Source organism: Anoplopoma fimbria, chromosome 4 (assembly GCF_027596085.1).
Source record: "Anoplopoma fimbria isolate UVic2021 breed Golden Eagle Sablefish chromosome 4, Afim_UVic_2022, whole genome shotgun sequence".
Lineage (NCBI taxonomy): Eukaryota > Metazoa > Chordata > Actinopteri > Perciformes > Anoplopomatidae > Anoplopoma > Anoplopoma fimbria.
In genome coordinates this window covers 6292449-6314163 of record NC_072452.1, presented here as the reverse complement: position 1 = coordinate 6314163, position 21715 = coordinate 6292449, and the positions used below count along the sequence as shown (strand labels likewise).

Here is a 21715-nt window from a genome sequence, read left to right as displayed (position 1 = left end):
AATTGCTAACATTGTTAATGTTTGTTTCTGAAGGCTGAAGTTAAACTTTTATTCCACTCTTTTTTTTTATCAACCTGTCACATGTTAGCAGACGTCTGTCTACTCAGGTGAACCTGACAATCAATGAATCTTCACTTTAGGTAATCAGATCTGTCCCGATCATCACTCAAGTGTAAAAGAAGTCCAGTTCAGTTACTACAAATTCTTTCACTCAACAAAATATGTCCAGTGTGTTCTCCAGGCACTGGCTGCATCTCAACTTTACAGTGCCTCAAATTATAGTAACACAGGCAAACTTTGTTTGTGATCCTGGTGTAGATTCTTGCACACATTTTCATACACACGTTAACACCACATCCTCCGCACTTGACATGGAACTTTCTGTTTTGCTTGTGTTGTAGGCTACATAACCCATACCATTACACTTGCAATATCATAATTCCCACTTTAACATTATATTTATATTTACATCTAACTCAAAACACTTTTGTTACACTGTTATTACACATTGTATATTTTCCTTGTAAATATAATTAAGGGCTTCTTTTGATTTCTTCTTTAAATGCTACTTTTATATAGTGTATTCTATTAAATTGTTTATATTTTATTCTATTCCAGAAAATCCCTTTATAAATTGTCTGTGTGTATAGCATGAAGGGGGCTACTAATGCATTTTTATTTTGCAATCCTGTATTGTAAAATGATAATAAAACCTGGAACCTCGAACAACAGTAAATTACTTAAACAAGTTTAGTATTTGTTTTCATCCCCATTCAGCAGTGGAATTTCCAAAGATGCTGAAGGCCAAGTTGTGAGTACAAATCACAACCAAAACAAAGGCTGTGTCCACGGTATTGTTTCTGGACATTTTATGATTTTATGATGTCTATACTCTACAAATACACATGGCTTTAAGTTGATTCTCATATGTAATAGACTCAGTGTTTTAGCTAAAGCAAACAAGAAATTAAATAAAAAATTGTATGTCACCGCCAGAATTATATTCCTGACAAAGTAGAGCCCTTTGAACCCACTTTCAGACCAATTCTTGGAGAGATAACATTTTAATAAAATAGGATTTGTCTATTTAAATGCATAAAGAGTAAATAGACAAAAATACATCAGTAGTATACACTTTTTAATCCTGACAGCCCTGCTCACAACACTAACTCATCATTTTCTCCTTGGTTATTGTCTTTTTGCAAGACACATTAAGCATCTGCTTGTGTGACACTTCTGGTTTAGATGTGTTTGTGGTTTTCACTCCCATTAAACACTATTATGAGGTAGTACTAGGTAGAACTACTATCATAACAACCTCCTATTAACCTTTTTCTGTCCAGGCTTGAAATATAAAAAAAAAAAAAATGCCGACCTAACTCACACAAACACTTTTTATATATTTAGTTATATTGACTGCAGCTTCATTCTGAGGATTTTTCTCTTTTTTTCCCCCGTCACATTTGTGCACCACTGAAATCCGTCCGGCGGAAGTGTTGCTCACGGCCTTGTCACAAAAGAAATGGCGAGCGGCATCGGCAGTGAGTAATATTTCACAAATATTTCTCGATTTTCTTCCTGAATTGATAACACAGCTACCAGTAAACAAACTCTAACCCGTGCTGTTCATTTAGCTCGGTCCAAACGAGCCTAAAACACGGATGAAAAACGCGCCGCACGCTTTATCCGTGTGTGTCCCGTGAATGTGTCCCCCGTAATCAACACCGCTAAGCTAACGAAGCTGTTTGAAGTCAGTGAATGTGTATGTTAATGTCTGCAGGGTTATGTTTAATTAACTGTAGATGATACATTTAAGCCCTATACTGTAGAATAATACAGTATTAGAAGCATGAGGAGCACAACAAGCATGATAGCAAATGTAGATTAAACTATCTAGCTAATAACAGCTAGCTGGCTAACTTGATAAACAATGAAAACAAACTACAAGACGGCTAACCACCATGTGTTTTATGTTAATATCATAAAACACATGGCTTTGTCCCCATTAAACTGGGTTTTATGGGGACAAAGCCATCATTTAGAGAACTCCTGTGTGTCACATGAAATACATTCCCCCGGAAAGTAAACACAGTCTGTATATGTGAAACCTGAAAGAATGTCAGCTTGATTTATAAACTCTGACTGAGGACGGGTTTACTCATTGAAACATCTTCTTTTTTTTCTTTCTTTTTTTTTGTGCACTGACATAAAGCATTTCTGTCAAAGGCTGCCAAGAACACCTGGACAGGTTATGACTTCATTGTATATTTGTCCTTTTTTTTTTTCCTTCCACAGAACACAAGATAGTGAATGTGGGCCCAACAGAGCCATGGTCCGTCAGGGAGAAACTGTGCCTGGCCTCCTCTGTTATGAGGAGTGGCGACCAAAACTGGTAAGAAAAAAAACTGCTCAATATATTAGTCAACTGTCAACGGGGGGCAGGCACAGCACATCAGAAAACAGGCAGATGTCTGTCTGTCTGTTTTTTAAGAACATCCATATGTTGGGAAGCTAGAGCCGAGGTAAAGAAAGGAGAACCGTACAGTACCAGTCAAAAGTTTGGACACAACTTCTCATTCAATGGTTTTTCTTTATTTTTATTTTTATTTTTTCTACATTGTAGATTAATATTGAAGACATCTAAACTATGAAGGAACACATATGGAATTATGTGGTAAACAAACAAATGCTCAACAAACCAGAATATGTTTTATATTTTACATTCTTCAAAGTAGTTGAATGAGAAGGTGTGAACAAACTTTTGACTGGTACTGTATAAAAGAGTGTTGTGTTAGCTTTGCATACATTTAAATGAAATATTAAATCACCCTTAGAATCTTAGAGTCTACTATGTCCATTATATGAAAAAAGTATTCAAAAGTTGATGTGCCGACACAAACTATTTCCTCAAACAAAACCAAGTATCTTTGACTTTTCAACAACAGTGGTCTATCTACATTAAGAGTAAAAGAGCATCAACCTGTCTATACAAACTTGTTAAATTTAAGTAAGAGGCTTAAAATGAGCACATTAGCTACCATACATTATCTGGTTCTGTCCATCTTTTAGGACATAAGGCAAAACACGAGTATGTGTCCTGTTAAACCTGTTAGTCTCTAGTCTTACCACTAGGGTTCAGACTTGGACACTTTATATTGTCTAAATGCTGACCGGTAGCTCTCACTCAGTGGTTGTTCATGACTTTGACAACTAATAACCAGTGTGTAAGAGAAGACCAATGTCAACCTCAATACAAAAAAAAATAAACTATGTAACAGTGTAACCCTTTAATTGAAATAAATATCATTTTGACAGCTGCTGTGGCAGTACGGGCCAGCATTGTAGGTTAACAATGAACTGCGCCAATACTTATATGATCATGCCTTTTTTTTCCCACAATACCCTGTATTTTACCTTCCCTTGTCTTCATTTATTCCTAATTTGAATGCATTTCTTCAGTTTCCAAAGGAATTTATTTTTAGGTTATTTTCTCAACATGTGTGTTTATTCTGAGGAATGTCTCTCTGTCTTCTAGGGTGTCTGTAAGTAGAGCCATCAAGCCGTTCTCAGAGCCTGGCCGTCCACCTGACTGGTTCTCACAGAAGGTGAAAAATCTACACAATTCTACAAATAATTTTCCCCCTTTTGTCTTTGGAGCAGATAATTATCAGGCTGTGGCCAAAATGTGCCCAAGTATAACAAGCTTTCTCTCTGTTTCTCAGCACTGTGCCTCACAATACTCAGAGCTGCTGGAGGCCACAGAAGCACCCAAGTCAGTATTATAATATAGACATAGCCAAACACCTTAACGCAGAATTATAATAATGTGTCGTCACTTTTGTTTGTTAACACTGGTAAAGTATTTTGGGAGTTGACTTAAAGTTCTTGTGCCCTCCTATACTCCAGGCGTAAGCGTGGTGAGAAGGGTGAGGTGGTCGAAACCATTGAAGATGTCATTGTGCGTAGGCTAACCACGGAGAGGATAGAGGAACTGAAAAAGCTACTGCGAGAAACACAAGAGCAGTATAGGTACATACACACTGAAAATCAAATCATTTAAAATACATTTGATTGCGAGACATGACCTTGACCCTCCTGTGCTTTCTGTCCTGACAGGAAGTTGAAGAAGGACGTGGATCTGATTCAGACGGGTCACATGGACTCCCAGCTGAAGGAGCTGTGGGCAGAGATCACACTGTGAGACTCTTTTCCATTCTTTTGTTTGATACTAAACAGAAGGTAGCATGTGATTTACAAAGCAAGATGTAGAAAAATTATAACAAAAACATGCTATTTAATTTCAGTTGGTCTTTAATAACTCTTGTGATCCCGACTTCCATTCAACACCACCATCTTGTCAAAATGTAAATTTGTTCAACATTTAGTCTTTGAAAGAAATTTGCCAAAGACAATTACCTTTACTTAGCTATAGGTGGCCTTAATGCTGCTGTAGCATGAGAATATGATACACATCACATGCTACATGTTTCTCTTGTACAGAATGCTGTCTAGTAAATCTACATTTTTCAGGATGAAAATTCATCTACTATAGTCTGCCCTCAAAAAGTCCACAGTGGAACAAACGAGTATTGCCCATTGCACAGATACCACTTTCTATCAGTCCCACAATGCAGTGCGTTTTATAGATGCAAAAAGTGACTCCGCATCTGTCAGTGATCACACATAAAGAGCGTCAGAAGTCTTCGTTTTTGGCTCACTGTAGAGTACTGTTGGTGTGTCATTGCTCAATGACACCCCAACAGTTATCACTTTGAAGCATGGGAAAGGGTTTATACAGTCCACAATCCTACCTCATTCATTTTTTCCCATTATACCCCCCATATACCCTCTTCTCAGACTGTTAAATGGTGTGATTTTCCAACCTCAGAAAGAAGAAGCAGGCTGAGGAGGAAGCGGAACAGAAGAGGAAAGCCACAGAAACAGCGTACCAAGGTAGGTTCAGTCTGCGCTGTAAATCGGAATATCTTGGGTATTTACTGAGAACTTCTTAGAATATCTGCGGTCGGTGTTGCCACAAATTCCCCTCACATGATCTGGCATGCTGTGATACAGCGTTTAAAGTTGCATCAAAACACATAACTCTGTTAACAACACATGTGTTTTTCAAGGTGTGATGTGGATTTTGGGCTACAGTTCTTTTCTGAATCCTTGGAGAAAAAAATCATTAATTTTTTCGCCTCCTCTGATCTTCTCTGTCCATCACAGCTCGTCAGGCGATGAAAAACACACCCAAGCGTCTGCCCAGCGTAACTGTACGCTCTCCTCTGGGTGCCAGCCCCCCCGCCGTGGACTCTCTGGCTGACTCCTTGGTCCCCACGACGCCCATGGATACAGGAGGTGTCGCTTCTGATGATACCACCACCACCACCACTACCACCACCACCACCACACATTCAGTTGTAAGAACATCCTCTAATAGAGAAGCGTTTGCCTTATGTAGTCATGTAACAGTGATGAGATGCCAAAGAATACTGCCAATACCGAGGGGAAAATATGATGAATGAGCTTTTCTTAATCTAGGTTGAAAAATGTACAGTACCTTCTCTAAGTCACCATTTTTACCATCTTTTATTATGTTGTGAATTTTACAGTTGACTCACTGAAGTTTAATTCAGGCTTCGCTGTAATAGATTTAAAGGCTGTCACACCCACTTAAAGTCCTTGATGAGTTTGATTTCAGAACTATAGACTCCACAAAAGAGCCTTTCTGTATCTCCAGCAGTTTTTTTTTGTCATTTTATGAGTCAATGGACAAATATAATCTCACATTGTGGTGTTTTGGCACTCCCAGCTCCTCCTTGAAGGAGATGATTGAGATACTGCAGCTCACTGTGCCAACCAATCTCACTGATTTCTTTGCTGCCTCTGCCAGGCCCAGGGGGTCGGAGTGTTTCTACCGGTGTCGGAGGCTCCAGGCCCGGGGCCCAAAGATGGAGGCCTGGCCGCTCAAATAGATGATTCGCCACAGAAGAGGCTCCTAACCCAGAAGTCCACGCCGCCGCCGTCACCTCTACTGTCAGAACTGCTGAAAAAAGGCAACCTCATCTCGGCCAGCCCCCGCCTGGTGAGAGCCAGAATAGTTCATAACATCAGAAACTACAAGAATACCAGGAATTAAGAATTATATGATTATATCATACAATGCAACAAACAATTGGTCAGTTGTAAACGCCTCAAAGATATATACCGCGAACACCAATTTATAGAATGCTACTGTGCACATAAACTTCAAATGTCATTCAATATTTATTTGAAACGGCTGCTAGTAAAGCTTAATGAGCATATTGAGGATTGACTTTGCCGCTATTTAAAACTTTTCTTATTTTACCTACAGTCTTTTGTATATTGCGACATGTTCTAAAATCAACATCGTCAGAGTTTATATCTTTATTATATAATTATATACCTGCATTCATTCACTGCTTTGGTGACTTTCTTTTTCAAAACAGACAGACAGTTACTGCAATATTCTGATTTATTGTCAGTGAATATTTTGACAGTGGGTCCAAAAGTCACAGCAATGCTGGATTTAAACCTTTTACACTTTTGTGTTATTTATTGATGTCAGGTTGTGGAGGGAGACTCTACTGGAAGCCTCACCAATGGAGTTCAGACAGCCACCGCAGCCACTGCCTTACCACCTAGTCATGATGTCATAACAGGTATTGGCGCACACCAGTACACACATGTTCCATCGTGAGTCTGCCTCCTGCAGCTCAGTGCACAAGTGGCTTTCATTGCCACATCATTTCATGGTCCTGTGACATAAATAAACATAAATAGATAGAAGATAAAGGATCTTGGCCTGCACTGTTAATGATAATAATACTAAGTTCAGACTTACAACCTTGCAGGTTTTCATTGTGTTTTTATTTACTCCTCTCTGTGTGTGTGTGTGTGTGTGTGTGTGTGTGTGTGTGTGTGTGTGTGTGTGTGTGTGTGTGTGTGTGTGTGTGTGCAGAGGGTGAAGCGGAGGCTGCAGTTAAGGCGGAGCTCGTTGAGGAGACGGGGTTAGTGGAAGAGGACCTTGTAGCGGTGTCTTACATGGGAGACGAGTTGGACCTGGAGACAATGGGAGGCATCATTGCCATCATAGAGGAGAAGGTACGTACTGTGTTTCTTTAATTCAAAATCTCCGCATTAGTTTGTTTCATTCACCATTAAAGAGGCCATAATGAGCATGATCAGAGCAGGTTGCCTTTCTAATTCATTTAAATTGGGGAGTATGTTAGACTTATTTGATGAAACTGTGATGAAAGTTATTGTAGACTTCTAATAGATAGTGATCCACAGAAATGTTATTACTGCATCAATATGTAGAGTAGTAATGTATAACCTGCAGGAGACAAACACATTTAAGAAGCAGACTTTGTTTAATGATCACTCCCTAATCGGTGACCTCTGGAGTGCTTTTTTCCTTGTTTACGTTTCTTTCGAGAAGCATAAAATTCACTCAACCAATATTTCAGGATCATGTTGTTAATGTTTGCTCAAAAAAAAAAAGTTTGGAATTCTGAGTGCAGAACAGGACCTCTCGGTATGACATTATGTAACAAAAACAACATTCTTGATCATACTGGCTTTGTACTAGTTAAGTCCCTCCTTCATCCCAGGTCGACGACTGTGTGGAGGTCTTGGATGCAGCAGCAGTGGAAGCCGCTCTCTCCCTGTGTGAAGAGGCCGTCTCAGAAGGACACACCCTCCCCGGCCCCTGGGAGACCCAGGAGCTGAAGGCTTCGGACGCAGCGCCCGCCGTCCAAGACTCCGATCCCTCTCAGGAGCCTCAGGATGTGGCTGCAATGTCAACCCTGATTCCTGCAGGCATAGATACCCAGAATCAACCAGAAACCAAAACACAACAACAGCTCCAGGGAAACTGTGACGGACCTGAGGTAACAGGAAGTGATGTCACCTCTTCTGTCACCTCTGACGACGGTGCAACAGGAAGCGAGGTAACTGAGGAGGGGGCGGCAGGGAAGGAGGCCACTGAGACTACGATCAAGAGCGAAGGAGAGGAGTGGAGCCAGCCGGAGCCCAACCCGCCATGCCTAGGTGGGTGGTGTCACGTCACACACATGCAGAAATCATGCTCATATATTTATATTTTTCTAATCGTCTTCTCACTTCTGTCTCACAGACTCGGAGGACAGCTCTGTGTCCGGGAAAGAGTCCAAGGTAACACACTTATACACTTGTCCACACGCACGCAAAACATGTGTAAAACATGGACATTTTACTCAATGTGTGTGTGTGTTTTTGAATCCAGGAGGTGAAGGAGGAGGAGGCAGGGAGCGAGGGCGACCAAGAAGAAGGGATGGAGATGAAGGAGGAGTGCGGGGAGGGGGAGGGTCCTTATCTGTCAGAGGTGGAGCGGGCAGCCAGCGAGAGTGAAGACGGTTACGGCCCGCCCTCACAACGCTACACGGCCGACTCGCTGGCCAGCAGCCCGGCCTCGTCCTCCCAGCTGTAGGTGTCCACGTGTGTCCATTGTTGCAGGAAGTAGTGTGATGATTGTGTCATAATAACAAATAATTTTTATTTACTGGGTTATAATTACTGGGGAAGTGGCTTGTGTAAATCCAGAGCAATGCCCTAAGATAACCTCTGCCATTACCGCATTTCTCTGCTTTAAAACAAGATAAAGCTTAGCTTGCATTTGTCATGATCGTTCACGTCGTGACCTCTGAACCAGATTAGGGTCTTTGTCTGCTGACATCAAAACTCTGACAGTGTGTGCTTTTGTCTCCACTTGCCTCTGTGCCACTGGGGATTTCTCTTCTGCTTCTTGTTTCCATTCACTTCCCAATCCTCTCTTCGTTCGCCCTCTGTCTCCGCTTCCTCTCTCGCTGCGTCAGATCCACATGCGGTGAGGACCAGGAGGCGGTGCAGGCCCAGAAGATCTGGAAGAAAGCCATTATGCTGGTGTGGAGAGCCGCAGCTAACCACAGGTGGAGCTTCTTGGAATGCCTCAACCTCAGCACTGATTTAAAGTCTTTGTTGGTCAAAATACTTTAGCAATACCTCGCGGTCAATCTCAGAGTTTTTTAGTCCCACAATTATTAAGGTTGTCAAACAACCGTCCTGATTGTACTGAGCTGTCCCACATAGCAGGAGTCCTCCGGATGAAAAGAACATACGTAGGTCATGAGATCACCCTTAAAACGTCAAAATCTTTTTGAGGGTGAAAAATATTTTCTTTCTACATGATTGTACTAAATCAATCTGTTTTGATTCAGTACAACTCGTTAAGTTCAATGAATGCATTCACATATTTTTGCCGAAAAACAGTTGATTGTAGAACCTCAATCTGTTCATTTGATGAATTGTAGATGAAGCCTAGGTAAACTCTTAAAGTCGTTAAAACTCCCACAGTCCCAGAAACAATACCAAGGATATAGCAGCCAAAGATCTGTGAAACAAAAAGATCTGTGAAACAAAAAGATCTGTGAAACAAGCACATGAATGAGTATAACATCAAATCAGGACTGACCTCGGTTGTCTACTAGTTGTTTATTCAGCATTTTTTTTTTTTGTTGTTCTTTTTGGCTAATTTAAAATGAGTGATTTGGAATAGAATTTGTAAGATTCCACCCACCGTTCTCATATTTTCTTCTCAACACACTTTTTTGTTTTAACTACTGAGAAATAAAATGCATGCAGCGTTTATGGGAAACCAGGATCAAAAGCATCTCCCCTAACAGTGAAGGGGAACTTTCTTTATTTTCTCTCAGGTACGCCAGCGTCTTCCTGCAGCCTGTGTCGGATGACATCGCACCCGGTTACCATAGCATCGTACACAGGTAAGATCACACACACACACACACACATACACTCACTCGCTTTTATTTAATCAAATTACATCTCACATGCTCTTTTGATAAACATGTAATACTCTCCCTTTTGCTTCCACCGTCCTTCCTGCTCCAGACCCATGGACCTGTCGGCCATTAAGAAGAACATTGAGGCCGGCGTGATCCGCACCACAGCCGAGTTCCAGCGCGACATCATGCTGATGTTCCAGAATGCCGTCATGTACAACTCGTCAGACCATGACGTGTTCCACATGGCGCTGGAGATGCAGCGTGACGTCCTGGAGCACGTCCAGCAGTTCCTGGCCACCCAGCTCATCATGCAGACCTCGGAGAGCGCCATCTCAGCCAAGAGCCTCCGCGGCAGGGAGGGAAACCGTAAGCCAGGAGAGCCGGCTGAGAAGGTGGGTTGGGCGACTTGTTGGGGGACAAATTAGGATTCCCTTAAAAGTCTATCAAAATCAGACTCGTTTAACGCTTTGCCAAAGCACTCAATAAACCTCCAACTCAAAACATTTCACCCTTAATGTTCAAAACTGTCCAAATTCCAACAGTGAGCCAGGAAGATATTTTATGTCATGGGAAAACTATTGTATCCATTTCGCACTGAAACTTTCTTGCCATATACTGTTTATTGATGCATTCTTATTTTCATAGAACCTTCAATTTTAACCCATAAGCAGGTGCACATGCTGAGAAGCATAGATATTTCTTAGTGTGAATGAAAAATGCCACCAAATTAAAAACAGATTAGAGAAAAGAAAAAAGGCGTAGGTTCCTGAGGCCAGCGAGAGATTGAGTGGGTCAGTTTAAAATGTCCCCTTGCCCTTCATTTTAAGGAATTTGTCCTCCTGAACAATATATTTCAATTTCAAAACTCTCAACACTTACAGTCTATTAGTGTAGGCTGATGTCATGTCAAGTATGTATGACGATACATAAATGTACAGTGTGAAAAGGTAAACATCATCCAGTAACAAAAATCCTGTTACTTACTATTTCTTAAACAGGTGGTTTGTGCAAAAGGAATGAATGAATGAGTGAATGGAATGGATATGATACACAGCCCCTGTTAATAGAGAAATGTTTTGCCATAGTTGTGGACTCAAGTCACAGATTTGTTGAATTGACCATACAGTCAGTGTGGTTCTGTCTTTCTTTTTTTTTCTTTTCTTTTTTTTTTTACCGAAACCTGTCTCAATAGAAACCTGACTTACGCTCTACGTGTATTGATCGACCATGATGACAAACGTTCTTGTCTTTCAAACTATTTCAATAGATTAATGGCATCTTCATATAACAAATGTGGGGCCTTTGGCTTGACTGTTCTGTTGTTTAATCACTCTTTTTTGCTGTATCATTTAGGGATTGTATACTTGATCACCACTGATTAAAGTGTGTGTGTTATCTCCTTCCATCAATATGGGACCATTTACTCATGTGAATAAATCTAACTTTAACTGCTTTAAATGACAGGAGGAACAGTTTCGCTCTCTGTTTTGATATTACATTTAACGATATACCTTAGTCCGTTACGTCTGTTGAACCCATGCTACTTTTATATATGAATTCAAAGAACTTGTGTCTAACCTTTTGGAACTAAACACTTCAATTTCTCATTTTGTCAGATTTTCTTCGAGGTCACTACAATGACTGAATTGTGCCTCGCCGATTAGTTCATGTGTTGCCTACCGTCACTCAGCGTAATGCAAGTGTGACTTAGGAGAGCCAGTTATTCAGTGCCCGTCTCTCTCGCCACTGATTACATGTATTTGCATTTCACATCAGCATCAAACAAGTCAGAGATTAACACATTGTTGAACACACGGGACACTTGAGACCCGGTTTGGTTGTCCGTCTCCTCTCGGCACCTACAACGTGCTTCAGTGGAATAACTCCTGCTGTTGACTTCCCTGCTGATTCACGTCCTGCATGTTGGCTGCAGCTCTCCTCAATAACTTCTGTCTGTCTGCATCCGCTTGTCACTGACTCAACTGTTTGTCTGCCTGTCTGTCTGCAATGAATTGCGTTTGTGTGTGAGTGAGCGTGTTATTCTGACTGTGGGAGTCTTGAGTGTGTGTCTAGCAGGGTTCCTGTAGGTCATGGTGTTTTTGAAGTATCATGGAATTTAGAGATGTCAGTTCCAGACGGGGAAATATATAGGAATTTGCAACATTTTCTCTGGAACTGGAGAATTTTGCGAATGGTTTACTTTATGTCACAAAAAGCTCCACACCCTTTTTAAATAATATTTCAGCCTGTTGTTTGGCTTTTCTACTGCAAGCTGCAGTTGAAATGAGACTGTCAAGACCTTTTTAGAGCTTTATTAAACCCAACAGTACTAAAAAAACAACCCCTGTAGTTCATGGAGGTGTTACGACTGAATGGAAGTCATGATATTTTTTATAGTGGCCATGATGGGAACTGTGGTATGGTGTTTGTGAGCTGACTTAAAGACATGTTTGTGTGTATGTGAGTGTGCTTGCCTGCTTGTATACATGCCTGTTAGTCTCAGGTGTGTTTATCCGTCTGTGTATCTGTCTGTGTATCTGTCTGTGTATATCAATCTAACCTTTTACTATCTGCATATGAGAGGTGCGTGCGTGCGTGCGTGTGTGCAGCGGTCGAACGGACGTTCGTTCCTCGGCGTGTTTGACGCAGACTTGTATGAAACTTGCTTTCTCACGCACATGTGTGTGATCTCTCTCTCTTTCTCACTCCAATGTTTGTCCTCCTACAGGACAGTGTCCCAATGGCCTCTCCTGCTTTCCTTCTCTCTCTCTTTGTAAGTATTCAGGTTCTCCCTCAGATTTCACCAGAACCAGGCCACGCTACGCACACGCTTGTCTCAAAGCAAACACACACACACACACACACACACACACACACACACACACACACACACACACACACACACACACACACTCATTGTAACACACTCTCTACACATCTGTTTCAACCTCTCATCTCTTTTCTCTCTCTAATTCAGTTCAATTTTAAAGGAAGCAAAATAAAAGTAGGATTTAAGTTGTTATTTGAGCCAATGACCATTATGATCAATGTTAATCAGTAATATTGTAACTGTAGTTATTAAAAAATGCAACAGTTCCCTTTCAAGTCATTTTAGGGCTGAGTATCATTTGAACATTTTTGGTAATGCTACCACTGTTTTCAAAACTAATAGTAAGTTAAAAGTTATGACCTGCAAATGAACAAAAGCACTCTTTAAAGTATATAATGATTTTATTTTGTGTTCCTTTGTAAGAGCATTAAACAAATCCTTATGAGTAGGGCAAGACTTATAATCAACCAAGCCATGGGCTGATATTGGTAGATATGTCATTATCAGTGACAACGAATATGTTGCAAGAAATTGCAGAACAGAAATGCCAAACTAGGTCTGGGGTTATTAACAAACTGAGTCACGTTTACGAAGTTCTCTCACCAGGAATCACTGGTTTATTTGTAGCTGCACTTTGTCCCACTCGTAGTAAGTGGAAGCAATTTCTCTTTAATTTAAGTGTAAGTTGATATTATTGAAAGCCTCTGTAGGACTAAATATGAATGACTTTATAAGAAACAATCGGAGTTAATGTCGGAAATAAAAACATCCATAATATTGATGATGAAGATCTGCTTCGTCAGCACTGTGTCCGTGTGCTTTGTTCAGATTTGACGGATAAGCAACAACCTCACAACTTTAGATGTTGCTGAATCCTGATTGGTTCACAGCAGGCTTGCCGCAGTAGTCTTTGTCACAAAGAGTCCAGGCGCCTCTTCTGCAATATTACTGATTGAAAGTTCTGTACAGATATGGAGCATCATCAACGAATATCTTTGCTTGAAAAGTGACAGTTGTAATCGGATACATCGGGATTTATTAACCAGTGGGAAAGTAGGTGACATCACTTTTTGTCAGAGAAGAGCTCTGAGAAAAATATACACTAATACAGAAATCTTTCATGTGAACTAAAGATGTCGTGACTCTGTAGGACCCCAGCCCCTTCCCAGTTTTCATGGCCTTTACAAAAAAGATGGTATTTTTTGTTTGACTTCACATCTGATTTTCTTTCGGTCAAACATGATGCAACCTTTTTGACTTGAAATGTCAAATGTACTGTTTCTTTAACGTTATTTAGTTTTTCCTCTTTGTTGAACGTACTTATCTGGTTAGTCAGGTTGTGTTGCCCCAACCTCTGCTTATAGGATTAATTATCAAATTCTGAGTACAGAAGAAAAAAACAGAAAAGACAAAACAGACCTTTGTACACAGCCACACTCCGCTGTTTAGATGTTTGGTATTGATACTCTCTCTCTTCCTCTCTGACAGTTTCACACACATCTCTGCACACACTGTCCTTGTCACCCTCATAAACTTTAAGTTCTGTTTTGACACAATATCTTCACCACACACACTCACCACACTCACACACTCACAGGCTCCTGTAACCTTTCATCACCCAAGCTTCAGTCGACCTTCCGGTAATGACCCCATGCCGGTTTCCTGTTTTTTCTGTTTACGTGCGATTGTCCGTGTCTCTGCATGTTCTAATTTCTTTTCTCCTTCTTTTCATTTGAAATCTTCCTCTTTTTTTTTGATCATCATGTTTTTTTTTTTCTGTTCTTCATTTGGAGAGGAAGCCTTCCGAGGTGGACTTTGCTGTGTTTTTTTGTGCGGAGCTCAATGGCCTAAGGAGGCCCGCTGCAGGGCCTCCCTTCACCCTGTCCAACTGACCTTTGACCTTTACATCCTTATGTGAATTTTCTTTTTTCGTCTCTCTTTTTCCCTTTTCCCCTCTTTCTCCACGTCTGTCTCTGTGCTGCAGGACGGAGGCACTAGGGGTCGCCGTAGTGCCATGGAGGCCGACCTCAAAATGAAGAAATAGACTGAGATTTCAGAGAACGAGACCCTTAGAGAGACAAAGAGTCACTCGGAGGAGGAGGAGGTGAATACTAAATGGTCACCTTGGTTGTTTTCTAAAGAGGACTGTGCAGCATCTGTTTGTGTGTGTGCGCTTAGTGTGTGTTTGTATACGGATGTATAAGTGTGTGTGTATATACACACTTATACATCCGTAGTTTGGCGTAGACGAGGGGATATGTAGACAGTTACATCTGTCAGTGTGTCTGAGAGAGCTGCACAGAACTTCTTCTTCTCTGGTCTATATGATTGGTTTATGTGCAGCACCATGGGACTTCGCTCCACTCTCCCCACGCATTACTTCACAAGCAAAGGTAGAAGTCCCTTTGCTGAGATGGAACCGCTTAAAACTGTGAGAGAGAGAAAAAATCCATTTCACCAGCAAATGTTTGTTCAGGATCGAATGATGAAGGGCAGGATGAGCTCTACTCGTCAGATTTGAATGGTGGATGGATTAATGCTAGCTGATTGACTGATCCATTTATTTGAGCGATCTGCACCGATCCGTGCCCGGACCGCATGGGCTGGAAAGACACTGGACGACAACAGCGACCAGAATGGCCTCATGAAGAATCAAAATGTACAGGTCCACAAATTCAAAAACTACTAGTACTGAATGTTGGTCTGTGATCACTGCTAAAACGTTAAACTGAAATGCACTTCACTTACCTGGATTTTCTGACCCCTCTCATTGACGGAACAAGAGTTTCTTTCTTAATTAAGAAAGTCTGATGTCACTAAACTGGATTATTTTGTTTCATTCAGCTGGCCCATACATATACCAGTGTTTTGGCCTATCAACTGCAAGTTGAATATACTTTACATTTATGCAGATCTTTTTCCAAAGCACGTTTTAAGTTTCACTACCTACCCTCGTGCAGGTCTGAGCTTCCGTTCAAATTGGGAGACAATGTAACACTAATAACTTGCAGGAAAAAAAAAGAAGAGAACCATAGTTGAGAAATGTAATCAGTCATGGATTGTGTGTGGTACTGCCGTTGAAACTTCTAACTCTTTGCATTCGAGTACACTCGTGCATCTGAAAATTGAATGCCTTTCTTTTTTTTTTTTTTTTTTTTTTTCTTCCAAAGTCCACAATACAGGCTAGCTATCATGGAAGTTGTTAGATGCATATTGTTTTTGGTTTTTTTGGGATGTAAAAGGTCACCATTTGCCCGCAGACTTTACAATTTCAAATGCCGGAGTGTCGTCAAAAGCAACAAGTGTTTTTCAAAATAGTGAAATGGTTCCAGCTTGGTTCTCTGACAAACGTGTTTTTCACATGATTAATTATCTTACACCTAAATGTAACAGCTCTTTTGCTATGCTGTTGTGAAATGAATGGAAACCAACAGCTGCCTTTTGAAGGTGGAGATTCAGAAAATGTGTTTAAAAACTAAACGATATATTCTTTGTCAAATAGTTGGCTGTATTGTAAAATGCAGGTGTTTCACTGAGTGTGTTCGTGGGCTGAAACGTAGGATGTGGAGTTTGTTGTTGCTGAAATAGTATCGATGCATCCATACTCGTCTCTTAGGATGTAGCCAGACTGTGCTACGTAGACGGAAGAAGAAACATGTTTGTGTAATGTGTGTTAGATGAGCGTACAGAAACAAGGTTTGTACCTGTGAGATGGATCATGTAGAGTTTTGTGTTTGGGTAGATGATACAAGTATCATTTTTTTTCTGTTGTACATTTGTTAAATAAAGATTATTTGATCTAAATCTAAATCATGGAGTTGCGCATTTGTGTTGATCACTGCATGGTTAATTCATCGCAACAGAAATGTTCCCTTCCTGGAAATCTTCCCACCAGCTGCATTGAGTGTCTTAAGTGATCGGACACATTAAACTTTGCGTTATCATTTTCCCAGACTTACAGTATAAGTACTTATGAGATACTCTATTTAAAAAAGGTATACAGAAGTAAACTTAAAATGCAAGCAAGGGACCAAGAAATTCAGTTGTGAAATATTTATTTTACAAATGCATAAATATAAAAAGTACAGCACAATTCAGGAGTGAGACCCGCCCAATCCTGGAAGGAAGTTTTTCAGTTTAGAGTGAACACTTAACATTAATCCATTCTGTGCAAAATACTGTATGCATTAGGTAAACAAGCAGTTTGACACTTCTGCTCCAAGTTAGACATTCATACATGAATAAAGAACAATCCGATTCTTTAGATACGAAATATGACACCGCAAAACTCCAGTGCAGTCCAGGCCAAACTTTCACCTGACAAAGTTGAGAATAAAATTCAAACAAACGAAAAAAAAAGAGGTATGGTAACACAGGTATACATTCTTAACTTCCTCCTAGCTGAAATCATGGATGACAGGGCTAGCTGAAGAGTAGAGCTTCCTCTTCACCAGCCGGTACTCTGGTCTGAGCTTCAACACTTTGTTGGTATCAAATATGTGCTTGAGCGGTGGCCAGCCGTCGTCCTTGTCTGCCTTGAAGATCACAGACAGTTCGAATGTTGGGGTGACACTCGGGTCCAGGAGGATGCTCCCTGCTGACTTTAGGCCATCTCTGCCTTCCACATAGACTTTGATGGATGCGCCCCGGAGCCCGCAGGGCTCATCGACAGAGGAGCGGACCACGTCCTGGCCGACCCTGGAGGTCATCCGGTGAGGTAGCAGCAGCATCTGGCAGTGGAGGGTGGAAGCTTTGGCCTCTGTCAAGCAGCGCTCTATCTGCCGGGTCACATCTTGCTGCAGGAGCCTCTCTTCATGCTCCAAACCAGCGTCCATGTTGGCAACTGTAGGCAGATACCAGAGGTGTTAGAAAATAGGCCTGTCTCAAAATCAGAGCATTTTTAATAAGAGTGACTGGCAGGAAAATGACAAATGCAATTCCAGCGATTTGGAACTAAAATAAAGACTGATCTTCAATACTTGTACATAATCATGTGATAAATGTCTCAAATACACGAGTCATCAGAATAATAGTTTGTTTCAGCAGCTAAGAGGAGAAGCAATGTTGACAGCTCAGCATGTCGTCATCTCATCAGGCATGAGTTACATCCATATACTGTTACATCAGAAAGATCAGCCTGTGCGCTTGTTCTTCCGCAAAATGATATAGTTCTAATGTGACGAGTATGGTTGCTGTAGTACTTATCTCTACTGTTTTTAATAGTAATAATAATTATTATAATCCTCCAAAAAAAAAAAAAAAAAACTTACAAGGCGAGTATTTCTCTGTCTCGTCGCAGCTGTCGACGCTCCCCCGCCGGGCAGAGCTCGTCCCTCGGCCCGGGGAGGTGAGCTGGAGGAAATACTTTCCTATCATCTCTACGACGCTTTCTTCCTCCGACAGAACGGGCACTCCGTGTCCAAAGAGCAGCGCAGCGGTATAGACCATCCTGATTCCAGTCCGTCCAGCTCCGGTATCTCCTCCACGCGTCGGCTCTGTGTCTGTGTCTGTGTCTCCTCCATGGATCACCTGCTGCAGCCGTGAGAGGTGAGCGCGCCGCCTTTATACCGGAGGAGCAGCGCGTTGCATCAGCTCACGTGTGGGCGTGGCCGACCAGCTCAGTCGAGAAGGTTCCCGATAGGATGCGTGCGGCTCACGCAACATGTCTGGACATTGCACGGAGCTCGGAAGACAAGACCCGAGACCTGTAGAGGAGGGAGAGATAGAAGACAACTAAAGTTAGTGAATCAAGAAGTACTACCCTGAGCCTTCCTCGTAGCACTTATTGTATTCGTATTAGTTTGTTGCAATTATTCTATTCGTATTAGTTTGTTGCACTTATTGTATTCGTATTAGTTTGTTGCAATTATTGCATTCGTATTAGTTTGTTGCAATTATTGCATTCGTATTAGTTTGTTGCAATTATTCTATTCGTATTAGTTTGTAGCAATTATTCTATTCGTATTAGTTTGTTGCAATTATTGCATTCGTATTAGTTTGTTGCAATTATTGTATTCGTATTAGTTTGTTGCACTTATTATTCTATTAGTTTGTTGCACTTATTGTATTTTTGTAGCACTTATTGTATTCGTATTAGTTTGTTGCACTTATTGTATTCGTATTAGTTTGTAGCACTTATTGTATTCGTATTAGTTTGTTGCAATTATTGCATTCGTATTAGTTTGTAGCAATTATTCTATTATTCTATTATTAGTTTGTAGCAATTATTCTATTCGTATTAGTTTGTTGCACTTATTGTATTCGTATTAGTTTGTTGCACTTATTGTATTCGTATTAGTTTGTAGCACTTATTGTATTCGTATTAGTTTGTAGCACTTATTGTATTCATATTAGTTTGTAGCACTTATTGTATTCGTATTAGTTTGTTGCAATTATTGCATTCGTATTAGTTTGTTGCAATTATTGCATTCGTATTAGTTTGTTGCAATTATTCTATTCGTATTAGTTTGTTGCACTTATTGTATTCGTATTAGTTTGTTGCAATTATTGTATTCGTATTAGTTTGTAGCAATTATTCTATTAGTTTGTTGCAATTATTGTATTCGTATTAGTTTGTAGCACTTATTGTATTCGTATTAGTTTGTTGCACTTATTGTATTCGTATTAGTTTGTTGCACTTATTGTATTCGTATTTATCCAAAGCGACTTACAGGAAGTGTATTCAACATAGGCATATGTAATGTAATTAAAGACACATTTTGAATCTTGAGCGTAATTCATAACCAGGTAAAAGCTCCTCAAACATGTTCTCACTAATATTCATAGTGAGATCATGTTGGATTATCAATATCTATTAGTTAACGTCTTCAAGTACACAAGCAGTAGGCCGATGTTGAATTGCTGTTATGTTATTTATAACAAGCATAATCAATCTACCACTGTGCCTTTCATATTTTTGGAAAAAAATGTTGTGCCTCTCTCTGAACATTTGGTTCTCCATAGATCAGAAGCAGGTTCATGGGGCAGGGTAGAAAGGGAAATGTAAAAGGAGCTGGAGGAAACCAACAGAAAGAAATAGTAGCCTGGGTGTAACTTCAGTTCTATGAGTAGACGCAGAGCCCTCAAACGGGCTTAGCTATAGGCCCTTTTCACAACAGCCATTTTGACATGTCATTTGCGCCAGCATGCATCATACTAGGGATCATGCAACTTCTATTTCCTTCATGCTCAGCCCTCTAAAGAGCTTCGCTATTGGTCGCGAAGGCCACATAATAAAAATAAAATTTAAAAAAATGAACTCATACAAAACAATCAGAACTAAGTCATACCCACTCTACTCCAATAAGATATTTTACCACTCAAATTTGTGACTGATTATTTAAAGTCTAATGGCGGATTTATGAATTATTCCAATACTCTATCTAACATCTATATTTCAGCCTTTTTGTATTGATAGATGTTGTAGAGATGAACCAGGGTAATTAAATAGTATATGTTGAAAAAACCTGAGCACCTGCACCTGAATATTTTTGATTTATGTTCAGCTAGCAAATGCATGGACTGACAGATAGTGAAGTGAGTCATTTTGTACTTCTTGTAAAGGGTGTTACCAGACTTGAAGGTCCTGGAGGAGATGCGTGCTGGAGCACATAGAATGAACACTTGGTATCTATCAACTCAACCAGTAGTAGTAGTTCTTGTAGAAGTTGCAATAATAGTTGAAAGTGTTAATGTTGTAGTTTTTGGAGTCATAGTAGTTATAAAAAGTCATACTGTAGTATGATTAAAAAAAAAGCCCCAAACATTTTTGGAAAATGTAATAAAAAATGTCATAGTAACATTGGCCATGAAAATGTGTAAAAGTATGCTATGCCATTAAAAAATCATGGTTTAGTATGCCGTAAAGATGTTATTAGAATGTCATAAAATAGCGGAAAAATGTGTATGCCAGTACCTCAGAGTCCAAGGTGATGTCCTTAAATGTCTTATTTTGTCAGTCCAACACCCCAAGATATTCAGTTTAGTATGACCCCAAATCTGTCAGCCGACTAATCAATTATGTGATTTTTAAGAAAATATAGGATGTTATAAAAATGACATAGTAAAGCCTTTCATAAACATGTCATAGTATAGTATATTGAAAGTAATCAAAGAAAAAGTCATAGTATGTAATCACATAATGTCAAAAATAATCATAAAAAAGTCAAAGCGTAGCATATAAAAAATAATCATGAAAAAGTTATGGTTTACAATGCGAAAAAATGGTGGCCTGGTATGTCAAAACAGTCATTAAATGTCATAGTATAGTATTTAAAAATTCCCAATAAACATTGTTGAAAAAATCATTAAAAAGTTGAAGAATAGTAAATGAAAAAAAAAAAGGTTATCGCATACTATGTGGAAAGAAATGTCACAAAAGAGTCATAGTATAGTATGTTGAAAAAAACTCCTAAAAAGTAATTCTATAGTACGTCCAAAATATGATCAAAAAGTCCTAATATAGTTTATAAAAAAAGTCATAGTATAGTTTGTCAAATTTTTTGGGGAAAAGTCATATATTAGTATGGTGAAAAAATCATTAAAGTCACAGTACAGTATGTCACAAAAGTCATGAAAAAGTCACAGTACAGTATGTCGCAAAGAGCTTTTTTAAAAAGTCATAGTTTCATATAGCAAAAAAAAACCATAATATTGTACTTCAAATAAAGTCACTAAATGTCATATTATAGTATGCCGAACAAATCAGTTAAGAGTCACATTAAAGTATGTAAAAAAAGTTTTTGAAAGACATTACAACCTCATAGTAGGTTATGCCATAAGAAATCATAGAAAGTCATAGAACAATATGCAAAAAAAGTCATAGCAATCGTATTTAGAAAAGAAGTCAAAGTATGATATGTTGTAAAATGTCCGAAAAAATTCATAGTATAATATGTTGAAAAAAGACCTAGAAGAGTATGTTGAACAAAGCCAAAGTATAGTATGTCGAAAAAAAAGTCCTAGTAGCTATAGTATGTTAAAAAAAGACAGTATAGTATGCTAAAAAAGTCATAGTATAGTACGTTCGGATAAAAAGTCTTAG

General features: G+C 39.7%; 2 protein-coding genes across 2 annotated transcripts; one reads left to right on the top strand and one right to left on the bottom strand.

The window, feature by feature from the left end:
* The first annotated feature begins 1458 nt into the window (after positions 1-1458).
* On the top strand, positions 1459-16475 carry brd8b (bromodomain containing 8b). Its single transcript, XM_054597018.1, has 18 exons — positions 1459-1541; positions 2296-2392; positions 3536-3605; positions 3723-3772; positions 3907-4029; positions 4117-4197; positions 4889-4953; positions 5227-5420; positions 5894-6085; positions 6590-6683; positions 6983-7125; positions 7635-8073; positions 8159-8196; positions 8288-8487; positions 8877-8969; positions 9753-9821; positions 9949-10234; positions 14657-16475. The coding sequence occupies exons 1-18, from the start codon at positions 1523-1525 to the stop codon at positions 14714-14716; spliced, it is 2313 nt and encodes a 770-aa protein (XP_054452993.1). The 5' UTR covers positions 1459-1522; the 3' UTR covers positions 14717-16475.
* A 241-nt stretch (positions 16476-16716) lies between these two features.
* On the bottom strand, positions 16717-18223 carry si:ch211-39i2.2 (DNA damage-inducible transcript 4-like protein-like). Its single transcript, XM_054597017.1, has 2 exons — positions 17943-18223; positions 16717-17515 (listed from the first exon to the last, which is right to left on the bottom strand). The coding sequence occupies exons 1-2, from the start codon at positions 18118-18120 to the stop codon at positions 17070-17072; spliced, it is 624 nt and encodes a 207-aa protein (XP_054452992.1). The 5' UTR covers positions 18121-18223; the 3' UTR covers positions 16717-17069.
* Between the last annotated feature and the right edge of the window lie 3492 nt (positions 18224-21715).